Genomic DNA, 13,428 nt, shown 5'->3' with positions numbered 1-13,428 from the left:
CAAGTTTGTAGGTTAATTTTCTTGGTCCAAGTGTAAATTGTCCCTGGTGTGTGTAGGACGGTGTTAATGTGCGGGGATCGCTGGTCGGTGCGGGCTCGGTGGGCCGAAGGACCTGTATCTATAAACTAAGCAAAACTAGAGTTATAGTCGCTAAAGTGCTGAGTATTATTCTGATTACCACTGTACAAGAAAAATGTTTTCAAGCAAATGGATGGTGTTACCGTAGCTTCATAGTTCAGCCCAGGGAGGAAAACGATTTTCGAGAATGTTGCACAGATGTTGCAAGAACTAATCATTGTGATGGAGAAAGACAAAAGAATAAGAGTGGGGAAAGTTGCATTTAATTGACGTGATGAAAGTATGTGAGGCCATGAGAGGAAAGTGAGATAGGGACAACTTCCCTTAGGTTACAAGGGACATGGATAAGGTGAAAGTAGACAAAACTGCTGGAGATGCTCAGCGGGTTAAGAGGATAAGGTGAAGCAGAGTCAAAAGCTCGAGGGCATGGGTTTAAGGTGAGAGGGGAGAAATTTAACAGGCAACTTAAATATCAGGGGCAACTTTATCACTCAGAGGGCAGTCTGTATCTGGAATGAGCTGCCAGAGGAAGTTATGGAAGTGGATTTACAATGATGACTTTTGTACAGGTATACGGGTATGAAGTGCGTGGATGGATACAGAATGCAACTTGGTCGGCATGGGCAAGGTGGGCTGAAGGGCCTTCTCTGTGTCGTGCAACACAATGATTCTGGGACTATAACTTGGGAGTTTAGTTGTTTGATGGGGGCGGGGGGGAGATGAGAAATGATTGATTCACTCTGAGAGCAGTGGGAGTGTGGAGTGTGCTTGAATAGCTCAGGACTTGGCTCGTGGCTGCGTTCCGTGCACCATGCCAGCATCAGACGCTGATAGTACAGAGCCCAACATTTAGTTTGGCAAATCTAAATTAATGGCCTTGGCCTTCTAATTTGTTTTTGTTCCCTGTGTCACTAACTGCTAACTGCTATCCAAGACTCGAGCTGCTCGCTGCCAGATAATTGCTGCCTGACTTGATTTTGTTTTCATCAAACACTGTTTCTTTCTACAGTTGCCTTTCTGGGGGACATTGCACTGGATGAAGATGATCTGAAATTATTCAAGATCGACAGGATTGTAGATTTCAACAATCGCAAAATCCAAACCTTTGGACACTCCTCAGGTAGGTTCATCTTTGAACTCTTGAAACTATCGGACTTGTGATTTCTACACCAAAACCCCCACACACACACATCAATATACAAACCAAAGATCCCATCGTAGCGGAGCAAAGATACTAGTGCGGAGACGGAAGCCGGTTACGGAAACATCCTCGTAAAAATAAAAGTTCTTTGATAAAAATCTTCTCCTCATTTTCAGAATTATAATTTATTAACACAGACTGTTCCCCCGCAACGTTGATTACACTGAGAGTCGGGTCGAGTTACGGAAATGGATGAAAAAAAGGCCCACGTTCCGATCCGTTGCGTACTACACGTCAGCCCATTGCATTTGGAAGGAGTGGTCTATCTTGCTCCGCTATAGGATCTTTGATACAAGCCACCAGTGCTGGTCTGCTGCTATTTAAAAGTGCACTGGAGGGCCATTAGCCCTTTCATGTTCCCTCAAATGATCATAAATTCAATGCACATTCAATGTGCGGTCACGGTGGCGCAGCGATAGAGTTGCTGCCTTGCAGCCAATGCAGCGCCAGAGACCCGGGTTCGATCCCGACTACGGGCGCTGTCTGTACGGAGTTTGCACGTTCTCCCCATGACCTGCGTGGGTTTTCTCCGAGATCTTCGGTTTCCTCCCACACTCCAAAGACGTGAAGATTTGTAGGTTAATTGGCTTGGTAAATGTAAGAATTGTCCCTAGTGGGTGTAGGGCAAAGAGTTTGTGGCCAGGGTGAGAGGGGTCAGAGATGATCTTGCCCTCTCGCTTCCTGGCCCTTGCAGTGTACGGTTCATCAATGGAGGGAAGGTTGCAGCCAATAACCTTCTCCGCGGATCGGACGATTCGCTGCAGCCTCCGGATGTCGTGCTTGGTGGCTGAGCCAAACCAGACCATGATGGAGAAGGTGAGAACAGACTCTATGATGGCAGTATAGAATTGGACCATCATTGTCTGTGGCAGATTGTGTGTTTCCTCAGCTGCCGCAGGAAGTACATCCTCTGTAGGCAGATTCATCCCCATCCTGGATCGGTCCAATCAGGGTTGTGTCGTCCGCAAACTTGAGAAACTTGACAGAGGAGTCTGTGGAGGTGCAGTGGTTGGTGTAGAGAGAGTAGAGGAGAGGAGAGAGTACGCAGCCTTGCTTTGCTCCTATGCAGAGGGTCTGTGGGTCCGAGATGTGCTTTCCCAGCCTCACGTGCTGCTTCCTGTCTGTCAGGAAGTTGGTGATCCACTGACAGAGGGGTTCAGGCACAGTCAACAGTCAACTGGGAGAGTGTGGAGTGTTGAATGCAGAGATAAACATCCACAAACAAAATCCTCGCACAGGCCAGTGCAAAGGATAGATGTTGCCTCTTGCAGATCATATTTCCTGTAAGACAGTAGAGTTATGATTTATCTGATAGAAGGCTTGTAGTTCGTTAAAAGACATTAGCAATGATTGTAAATAATTAAAAGAAATGAGTCTTGTGGGACAGCGACTTACCTCCAGTGCTTTTGGCAGGAAGAGCCCAAAGCAGATGTTGGCCAGCTGCAGTATTAACTTGAGTAGTGGAGTCAGTTCGACAGTTACCTCCTCTTTTCTCAGCTGCCACGTAGCATGTTTGCACCAAGTACCACAGCACTGAGTGCAGATTCAAACGCACGCCTTGTGATCAATGCATCTGTCAACTCTTGGAGGGAATTGGCATCCTCCCTCAGGCAATGGCAAGGCTCAAGTCAAGGTACTGCATGGTGGACTACTGGTCCAGTGGGTGAGATCACCTGGGATCCAGGATGATGTAGTCAATTGTCTTGGTGGGAGGAACACGGGAGTAATATTAGAGGCACAAGGAACTGCAGATACATGTTTACTTTTTTTAAAAAGCCACAAAGTGCTGGAGTAACTAGTGGGTAAGGCAGCATCTCTGGAGAACATGGACAGATGAGATTTCAGGTTGGTACTGGAGTTGTCCAATTGTCGGTCTGTGGTCAGGGATTAATGCTGGCTTCACGTGGCATCTTATGTTCATCGTCTTTATTTACGATTTGGATGGAAACGGGAGGGGGGGGGCAGGATTAGTAAGTTTGCCGATGACACCAATATTTCATTGTTCATTGTTCAACTTCTGACAAGGAGAAGCTATACTTCACCCTCGTTAGACCTCATTTGGACTACGCAGTTGTAGCATGGGACCCATACACAAATACAAACATTTCTTCCATCGAACGTGTCCAAAGACAGGCAGCTCGATTTGTTACTAACACCTATGAGAGAGAAGCGAGTGTCACCAAACTTCTGAATTCTCTGGTCGGGGTGGAACCCTCTCCAAGACAGACGTGAAGCTCACCGTTTGACCTGTTTTTACAAAATGTTAAATGGTCAGCTCGACATAGACTACAAGACCTACACCAAACCCAAACCAATTAGGAGCAGACGAGGGCATTCGATCCAATTTGTGATCCCAGCTACAAAGACAGATGTGTACAGCAATTCGTTCTTCCCCCACACAATTAAAGCATGGAATAATCTCCACCCAACTATAGTTACCCAACCAGATGCAACTAAATTTAAAGTAGCTCTTTCTTCCCAATAACCCTTTCTGGCTTAAGTCCTCCCTCCACCACCTCCAGTTTAAATTCCATTTGGAATATTTTGGAGGACCAAGAAACCAAGAAACCAAGAACCAAGATGGTATGGTTGACCAGAGAAAGTTGCCGAAGGTTACGATCGCACCTACTTCAACTGGGAAAGTGGGAAAAGGAATGGCCGATGGAATCTCACTCAAACAAGTGCAAAGTGTTTGATTTGGAGCCACACTGCGCTGCGACCCCCTGCACAGTGTTCCCTCCGCAGTGTGTGTGCTGGCATTACTCCCCCTGTTCACGTTGCAGGCAGTAGCCAAAGTACCAGTTCTTAAAGGGACACAGCAGAGAATCTGTCTTTGAAACCACAATGCTGCCTCAAACTCACAATCACCTTCAATATTGTCCTTCAACTCTCCTCATATCTCCCGGTCCCTGTGCAATTGCCCCCACACCCTCACAATGGACAATAGGCAATAGGTGCAGGAGCAGGCCATTCGGCCCTTTGAGCCAGCACCGCCATTCAAGGTGATCATGGCTGATCTTCCCCAATCAGGACACAGTTTTGATTCCTCTCATAAGATCAAAAGTGATAGGAGTAGAATTAAGCCATTCGGCCCATCGAGTCTACTCTGCTATTCAATCATGGCTGATCTATCTCTCCACTCCTAACCCCAATCTCCTGCCTTCTCCCCATAACCTCTGACCCCGTACTAATTGAATGTATCGCTATCCATGGAGAAACTTTTAATGTTGCATTTCATTTAATTTTAAAATGGAAAGTCATTTTTCTTTAGTGTCCAGATCCAGTTGACTTCTGTCCACAAACTGCTCCACATAGAGTGACTGCACGGGCTCTTGGTAACTGCCTACAGCAGTGTGGGTGTGCAGGGATAGAGCTCTATCTGGCCTTACAGGCATTGCACTTGCCACATAGAATCATACAGCATGGTAACTGGCCCTTCAGCCCAACATGCCCATGCCGACCATCTGTACTAGTCCCGCCTGCCAGCTCTTGGCCCATATCCCTCTAAACCTAACCTATCCATGTACCTGTCCAAATGTCTCTTGAATGTTATGACAGTACCTGCCTCAAATACCTCCTCCGACAGCACATACCAACCACCCCTTGTGTACAAAAGTTACCCCTAGGATTTCTATTAAATCTTTTCTTTAATCTGAAGAAGGGTCTCGACCCGAAACGTCACCCATTGCTTCTCTCCAGAGTTGCTGCCTGTCCCGCTGAGTTACTCCAGCTTTTTGTGTCTATCTTCGGTTTAAACCAGCATCCGCAGTTCCTTCCCACACAAATCTTTTCTCTACACGTGTAGAACCCTGTGAACTATTATTTCAGTTATTGTTGTTCTTTTACTGAGTCTGAAGAAGGGACCCGACTCGAAACGTTATCTGTTCATTTCCATCCACTCAGTTCCTCCTGTGTTGTGATTTTTGCTCCTGGCTCCAGCGTTTGCGGTCTCTCGTATCTGTCATTAACTGCTCTTGACCTCCTTCTGACCTGGGAATTCACAAAGCGAGCCTCAAATCCACCTTGGGGTGTGGTATTGTGCACCAATTATACCACGTGGTTTTAACGGTGCACATAGCTTCACCTCAACGATAGACTTGGAACAAAATGCAATGCGATGCAATGGTATAATGCCTTTGTCGTTGCAAAACAGAACCTCTCTGTGTTAACTGTGACCAGCGACAATGGACGTCTACAACTGGGATAATTATCCTATTGGGAACACAATGCTTGGCTTCTCTCATGAGGAAAATGGCATGCTGTTTGGCACGGAGCCTTCTGGTGGATTCAAGTAATGATCACCAGTGAAACAGCTGGGAGTGTGAGCGTAAATAGGAATGAATGACGTGTTGTGGCGTGCCGCATCAGGTGACCAATCTGCTTTTAATTGTCCTTAGAAATCTTAGTTTAGTTTAGAGATACAGCGCGGATACAGGCCCACTGATTCAGTGCCGACCAGCGATCCCCGCACACTAACACTATCCTACACACGCTAGGGGCAATTTGCACTTCCACCAAAGCCAATTGATCTCTGTGTCTTTAGAGTGTGGGAGGAAACCGAAGATCTTGGATAAAACTCAAGCAGGTCACGGGGAGAACGTACAAACTCATTACGAGAAGGGGGACTTTTCAGGTGGAGACTCTTCTTCGAGAGGGAATGGGTGACGTTTCAGGTGGGGACCCTTCTTCGTCACCCATTCCTTCTCTCCAGAGATGCTGCCTGTCCCGTTGAGTTACTCCAGCATTCTGTGTCTTATCTTCTCTTGAATCTCCTCTTGTTTTGCTAAGGGCAGCGAAAGTTAATTGCAGCTTCTTTAGTCTCGCCACATAATTGAAGCCCTTCATCCTTGATGCTATTTTGGTTAAACTCATCCACTCCCCCCACCTTCCCCATTTGAAGTTGTTGAGTAATTGAACAACCAGCAACGGCCAGCGTGATCTTTCCATCGCAGCTGTGTGGATAATAATTTAAATAAAACTAAACATCCTTAGGAAGATCAGAGTTTTGTCTGCTCTTGGAAGAATGCGTTTATTTTATTTCCCAGGGCTACAGGTGTTAGAAACAGAGATCGACTTGAAGAATGTTAAGTGTCCAGATAATAAAGGGCCTGTCCCACTGTACGAGGTAATTCAAGAGTTCTCCCGAGTATTCCCCTGATTCGAACTCGGAGAATGTCCGTAGGAGTCCGTGGATGTCTCGTAGCAGCTCATACGAGTAAAACGTAACAATTCTTTTCATCATAAGTATTTTTTCACTAGTGGACAACAGTTGATTTCTAGACACATTTTTGATGCTCAGCCCACAACCTAAGGCCGGTTCTCTGGATACTTTCAAGAGAGAGTTAGATAGAGCTCTTAAAGATAGCGGAGTCGGGGGATATGGGGAGGATCTAGATCCAGACACACACTATCCTAGTGTGTGTAGGATAGTGTTAATCTACAGGGTTCGCTGGTCAGCGTGGACTCGGTGGGCCGGAGGGCCAGTTTCTGCGCTGTATCTCTAAACTTTGTTAAGTGCAAGTGTATAGGAAGTTTGCAAATCGCCATGTCTTGGTGTGATTCTTTCAAGAATGCATACACGCACATGGATATGCAAGGGATGTAGGGAGCTGCAGGCAGAGGAGATGAGTTTATTTTGGCATCATGACCAACTCAGACATTGTGGGCCGATGAGCTTGTTCCTGGGCTGTACTTATCTATGTTCCATGCAATGACGTGAGGCACACCAAATCTTCTGATCTTCTGAATTTGTAGTGGGCAGGGCAGTACTCTGCATATCGCCAACTTGGTGTTAGTGCCCCCTTAAAACTGTCTAGTGAAGGTGACTGGACTATATTGTTGTCTAGTGCCTCTGGTCTTGGCAATGCCTACTGACATTTAGTGCACATTGAAGAGCCAATATATCTGCCATTGAATGAATGGCAGGTTCTTATAAGTTCAGGATGAGGCAGAATTTGCCAAACATTCTGATTTCAGAATGACTCAAGACATGGCGATGTTCCGAATCTGCTTTTGACCTCTACCAGACTGTGTTCCAAGGCTCCTTATAAAACTCTCCCACATCGGAACGGGACACATAGAGAGAGCCATCCGTGTCCACAGCCATCTCTAGGTTTGTGGTCCCATCAACTGTGTTCTCGCTGTTGTGTAAACCCACAGGACGCTGGCAAGGCCATGTTGGCTGCGTTTCCATGTTGTACTGGCCAATGCAGCAATTAATGGACAAGGTTTATACAGACTGGGGCACTGGCTAGAAGCCAGGTATTCCAGGAAAGTGACTGGGGTCAAAACTCCACACGTTCCTCAATGATGCATTTATAACACATGAAGAAGTGCCTCGGGTCATTTATGAAGTTTGGGCGTAAACAGTCGGGGCCAGAAGCCATGCTAACACATCGAGGATGTTGTTGCCAAGTTCCAGTCCCCACGTGTGGCTTCAGACCTGAGCGATGAAGGTATTGTAGGAGTGTAGAGCATTTGCAATGTCAGACCCAATTTTGAAGGCAACACAGTGGGTTTCATTCCAAGTCACACAGGAGGAATAGGTTCGAGAACAAAACACCTTGTAACTTCTCTTCAATGGTCGGTGTGAATGACACAGTAATAATAGAAACATAGAAACATGGAACATAGGTGCAGGAGTAGGCCATTCGGCCCTTCGAGCCTGCACCGCCATTCAATATGCTCATGGCTGATCATCCAAATCAGTATCCCGTACCTGCCTTCTCTCCATACCCTCTGATCCCTTTAGCCACAAGGGCCACATCTAACTCCCTCTTAAATATAGCCAATGAACTCGCTAGAATTTAGGAGATTGAGGGGGGATCTTATAGAAACTTACAAAATTCTTAAGGGGTTGGACAGGCTAGATGCAGGAAGATTGTTCCCGATGTTGGGGAAGTCCAGGACAAGGGGTCACAGCTTAAGGATAGAGGGGAAATCCTTTGGAACCGAGATGAGAAAAACATTTTTCTACAGAGAGTGGTGAATCTCTGGAACTCTCTGCCACAGAAGGTAGTTGAGGCCAGTTCATTGGCTATATTTAAGATGGAGTTAGATGTGGCCCTTGTGGCTAAGGGGATCAGAGGGTATGGAGAGAAGGCAGGTACGGGATACTGAGTTGGATGATCAGCCATGATCATATTGAATGGCGGTGCAGGCTCGAAGGGCCGAATGGCCTACTCCTGCACCTAATTTCTATGTTTCTATGGCCTCAACTACATTCTGTGGCAGAGAATTCCACAGATTCACCACTCTCTGTGTAAAAAATATTTTTCTCATCTCAGTCCTAAAAGATTTCCCCTTTATCCTTAATAATGGAGTGGCGGCGAGGGTGAGGGTGAGGGTGAGGTGCTCAGGGACGATCTATTCAAGGGAATGACATTTGAAGATATGACTTCACATTGTGATGGAAAGAAAGCCAAGTGTTACATAGAAACATAGAAACATAGAAATTAGGTGCAGGAGTAGGCCATTCGGCCCTTCGAGCCTGCACCGCCATTCAATATGATCATGGCTGATCATCCAACTCAGTATCCCGTACCTGCCTTCTCTCCATACCCTCTGATCCCCTTAGCCACAAGGGCCACATCTAACTCTTAAATATAGCCAATGAACTGGCCTCGACAACCCTCTGTGGCAGGGAGTTCCAGAGATTCACCACTCTCTGTGTGAAAAAAGTTCTTCTCATCTCGGTTTTAAAGGATTTCCCCCTTATCCTTAAGCTGTGACCCCTTGTCCTGGACTTCCCCAACATCGGGAGCAATCTTCCTGCATCTAGCCTGTCCAACCCCTTAAGAATTTTGTAAGTTTCTATAAGATCCCCTCTCAATCTCCTAAATTCTAGAGAGTATAAACCAAGTCTATCCAGTCTTTCTTCATAAGACAGTCCTGACATCCCAGGAATCAGTCTGGTGAACCTTCTCTGCACTCCCTCTATGGCAATAATGTCCTTCCTCAGATTTGGAGACCAAAACTGTACGCAATACTCCAGGTGTGGTCTCACCAAGACCCTGTACAACTGCTGTTGAAACGGCATTTGGACTTCCTGTGCCTTTCTTTGTGAAAGATTACACGATGATTCTGTCGATATCTATCAGAGCGAGTTTAAGTAAAGCGGACCGAAATTCTGCGAATAACTTGTTCGTGTCGCTGTTGGAATCGATGCCAATGGGTTGAGTTGTTGGTGACCCCTCGCTGGGCCAAACAGCAGATGTGGGATCATTATAACGGCTTCGTGCTGAGCAGCAGACTACTTTCTCTCTCTCTCTCTCTCTCTCTGGAACAAGCGTTCACTAGATCCTTGTATTGATTGGCATGCATGAGGTAAAAATAATATCGTCATCGGAAAGTCAAGTTGAGAGGCTGCTAAGTGGAACACCACCCTCCCCTCTCATTGGAAACCGCTCCATGCTAAAAGTGTGCGCCTAAATAATTCCCTGCTGAGAGTTTGTTTTTTAAAAGAATACAGAATAGTCAGACAAAAGTGCTGGAGAAACTCAGCGGGTGCGGATAGCACCCGCTGAGTTTCTCCAGCACTTTTGTCTACCTTCGATTTTCCAGCATCTGCAGTTCCTTCTTGAACAGAATAGTGAGAGTTGGATAGTGTGGATGTGGAGAGGATGTTTCCACTAGTGGGAGAGTCTAGGACTAGAGGCCGCAGCCTCAGAATTAAAGGACGTTCTTTTCGGGAAGAAGAGCAGGATAAATTGATTTCGTCAGAGGGTGGTGAATCTGTGGAATTATTTGCCACAGGAGGCTGTGGAGCCCAAGTCAGTGCCACCTGTTCGGTCTGAATGTTTGTTTATATTTCAATTTTGAGGCCTATTTTAGATATGGTAATTTTAATTTTTAAAGCCATATGTATTTATTCTGTTTTTGTTAACCGCACTGATGGGAAATAATTTTTTCGTTTCATCTGTGTATGTAAGTGCTCAGTTAAATTGACATTAAAGTAAATACTGAATACTGAATATTTCTAAGGCAGAGATAGATAGATTCTTGATTAGTACGGTGTCAGTGGTTATAATAATAATAATGGATGGGATTTATATAGCGCCTTTCTAATACTCAAGGCGCTTTACATCGCATTATTCATTCACTCCTCAGTCACACTCGGTGGTGGTAAGCTACTTCTGTAGCCACAGCTGCCCTGGGGCAGACTGACGGAAGCGTGGCTGCCAATCTGCGCCTACGGCCCCTCCGACCACCACCATTCACTCACACACATTCACACACATTCACACACAGGCAAATGTGGGTGAAGTGTCTTGCCCAAGGACACAACGACAGTATGCACTCCAAGCGGGATTCGAACCGGCTACCTTCCGGTTGCCAGCCGAACACTTAGCCCATTGTGCCATCTGTCGTCCCCGTTATGGGGAGAAGGCAGGGGAATAGGGTTCGGAGGGAGAGATTGATCGGTGATTGAATGGTGATTGATCGGTGATTGAATGGTGGAGTAGACCTGATGGGCCAAATAGCCTAATTCTGCTCCTATTCCTTGTGACCTTATAACCATACATCAGGAGGTGCAACTCCGGAGCCAACAATATCATGGGAGACCCCTTCCACCCCAGCAACGGACTGTTCCAGCTGCTACGGTCAGGCAAACGCCTCCGTTGCCATGCTGTGAGAACGGAGAGGTTGAGAAGGAGTTTCTTCCCAGAGGCCATTCGGACTGTAAACTCCTATCTCACCAGGGACTAACTTTACTGAACGTTTTTCCTTCCAATATTTAATATGTAAAAGAATATGTGTGTGTTTATGATTGTGTTTATAGTTTGTTTGGTTGTTTGTTTGTTTGTCTTTTTGCACAAAGTCCGCGAGCATTGCCACTTTTCATTTCACTGCACATCACGTATGTGTATGTGACGAATAAACTTGACTTGACTTGACTGCATGTTGACAAGAGCTGGGATATGATCGTCTGTTGTTACTCATGCTGTTACTCAGATGAAAATCTTTGACTTGGAAGGGTAGTTGTGGGATTTTGCATTCTGTGAGTAATCACTTGCGCAAGAGGTTCAGTCCTGGTGCGTTATGTAAATACCTATGATGATGTTGATGCTGCTTTTCAAGCTGATGAATTCCTAAGTACTCCTCATGCTTGCAGTATCTTGTTGATGCCCTGTGCCCACAAGATCAGCAGGTTCTCTTTCCCCTTGTATGTGAAACAAAACACTACTCCTGGTTTTTAATTTTTTAATTTTTTTATTTTTAGATGAATAGTTATGCTCTGACCTACAGACATATCTCCTAAGTTGTGTTATTGATAGTTTATCCTATTTTTCTAATTTCTTTCTTTCTTTATTTTTCCTATCTATATTTAAAAAAAACACTACTCCTGGTTTTTGCCAGATTCTGTGGGAACAGTAGATTCTTGTGGGGCTTGCTACAGAGGGTGGAAAGGATTTGTCGTTCGATTTGGAGAAGGGGGTCACCGGAGACGATGCACGCGGTTCGCCAAGAAGGTTTTGGGGAGGTTTTGTAAGGGATGCAGGGAACTGCAGGTGTTGGAATCTTGAGCAAAACGCAAAGTGCTGGAGGAACTCAGCAGGTCACCCGGCATCTGTGGAGGGAAACTGCTCTCAAATTCACTTGGAAGGTCTCCAACACCTACCTCCCCTTTCATCATCTCACCGTCTCCATCACTGGAGAACTTGCTGCCAGAGGAAGTTAGAAGCAGATTCATTTGTGACTTTTCAAAGGCATTTGGACTGATGGAGTGATTTCGAGTAGAAACAGGCCCTTCAGCCCAACTTGCCCACACCGGCCAACAAGTCCCTACTACACTAGTCCCACCTGCCTGTGTTTGGTCCTTATCCCTCCGTGTACCTGTCTAACTGTTTCTTAAACGTTGCCTCAACGACCTCCTCTGGCAGACACAAAATGCTGGAGTAACTCAGCGGCTGAGGCAGCATCTCTGGAGCGAAGGAATGGGTGACGTTTCGGTTCGAGACCCTTCTTCAGGTCAGTCCCGACCCCAAAACGCCACCCATTCCTTCGCTCCATAGATGCTGCCTCACCCCCTTATAGTTTTATACTCATTGAAGAAGTCATAGAAAATTAGTAAAACTAAAATAAAAATGTGGAGAAAGTACAAAGTTTAGCACTGAGTTGGGTTGAAACCCTGGAATAGAATGAACTGGGCACTAGAGTGGAGGGTCTCGAGGACGATGGGCCAAAGACCTCCCATGTTTGAGTTTAACTTGTGACCTTGTGAACGCTCGCCTGGTGAATGTCTCCGTGGGAAAAATACTCCAGCATCCATAGAAAACGCACTGCAGATGAGTCATTGCCTGCAGCACAGAAAGGCAGACAACTGGCCAAAAAACAAAGTCCCCCAGCTGATATCTCAAGGGAAAGAAATAATGATCCACAAGCGGAGAGTTTTAACAGCGTTCCCACTGCAATCCATGCGGGATTACTTTGTCTCTGTGGGTTTACTACAGGGAACAGGCTGTAGACCCCGTGTCGGTCGAGGGGTGGGTTCAGACCTCCTGTCGACTCGGGCATCTGATCCCATTAATTGCACGTCAGGAGTGACATTGGGCAGCTTCCTTCATGGGTGCAGCACAATGCAGGAAGATTGTTCCCGATGTTGGGGATGTCCAGAACAAGGGGTCACAGTTTAAGGATAAGGGGGGAAATCTTTTAGGACCAAGATGAGAAAAAAAAAAAAAATTCACACACAGAGAGTGGTGAATCTGTGGAATTCTCTGCCACAGAAGGTAGTTGAGGCCACAGTTCATTGGCTATATTTAAGAGGGAGTTAGATGTGGCCCTTGTGGCTAAAGGGATCAGGGGATATGGAGAGAAGGCAGGTACAGGATACTGAGTTGGATGATCAGCCATGATCATATTGAATGGCGGTGCAGGCTCGAAGGGCCGAATGGCCTCTACTCCTGCACCTATTTTATATGTTTCTATGTTACCCACGTACCTTCCTCACGCTAACGTTCACACACATCATGTGGTGCACACCAGGTACACAGGTGTTCAACAAGCCAGCAATGCTGCAATTAAAGCCCTTGTCCAAAAGCCGTAGAGAACTCACTAAAATCTCTTTGGAAGGAGCTTTGCCTATGTAACTAATATTTCATATTATAGTCTGCACGTGTGTTTAATTAAACCTGTGTGGATGTTGT

General features: G+C 46.0%; 1 protein-coding gene across 1 annotated transcript in view; it reads left to right on the top strand.

The window, feature by feature from the left end:
- The window catches only part of bmp1 (bone morphogenetic protein 1), a 107,288-nt gene that overhangs the window by 32,228 nt on the left and 61,632 nt on the right, over positions 1 to 13,428 (top strand). Inside the window, exon 2 of the mRNA XM_033013645.1 lies at positions 1,088 to 1,198. Within this exon, the coding sequence (XP_032869536.1) occupies positions 1,088 to 1,198 (111 nt within the window). The remainder of the gene's footprint in view (positions 1 to 1,087; positions 1,199 to 13,428) is intronic.

This window comes from Amblyraja radiata, chromosome 39 (genome assembly GCF_010909765.2).
Source record: "Amblyraja radiata isolate CabotCenter1 chromosome 39, sAmbRad1.1.pri, whole genome shotgun sequence".
Classification (NCBI taxonomy): domain Eukaryota; kingdom Metazoa; phylum Chordata; class Chondrichthyes; order Rajiformes; family Rajidae; genus Amblyraja; species Amblyraja radiata.
This window is presented reverse-complemented; position numbering and strand designations above follow the sequence as displayed.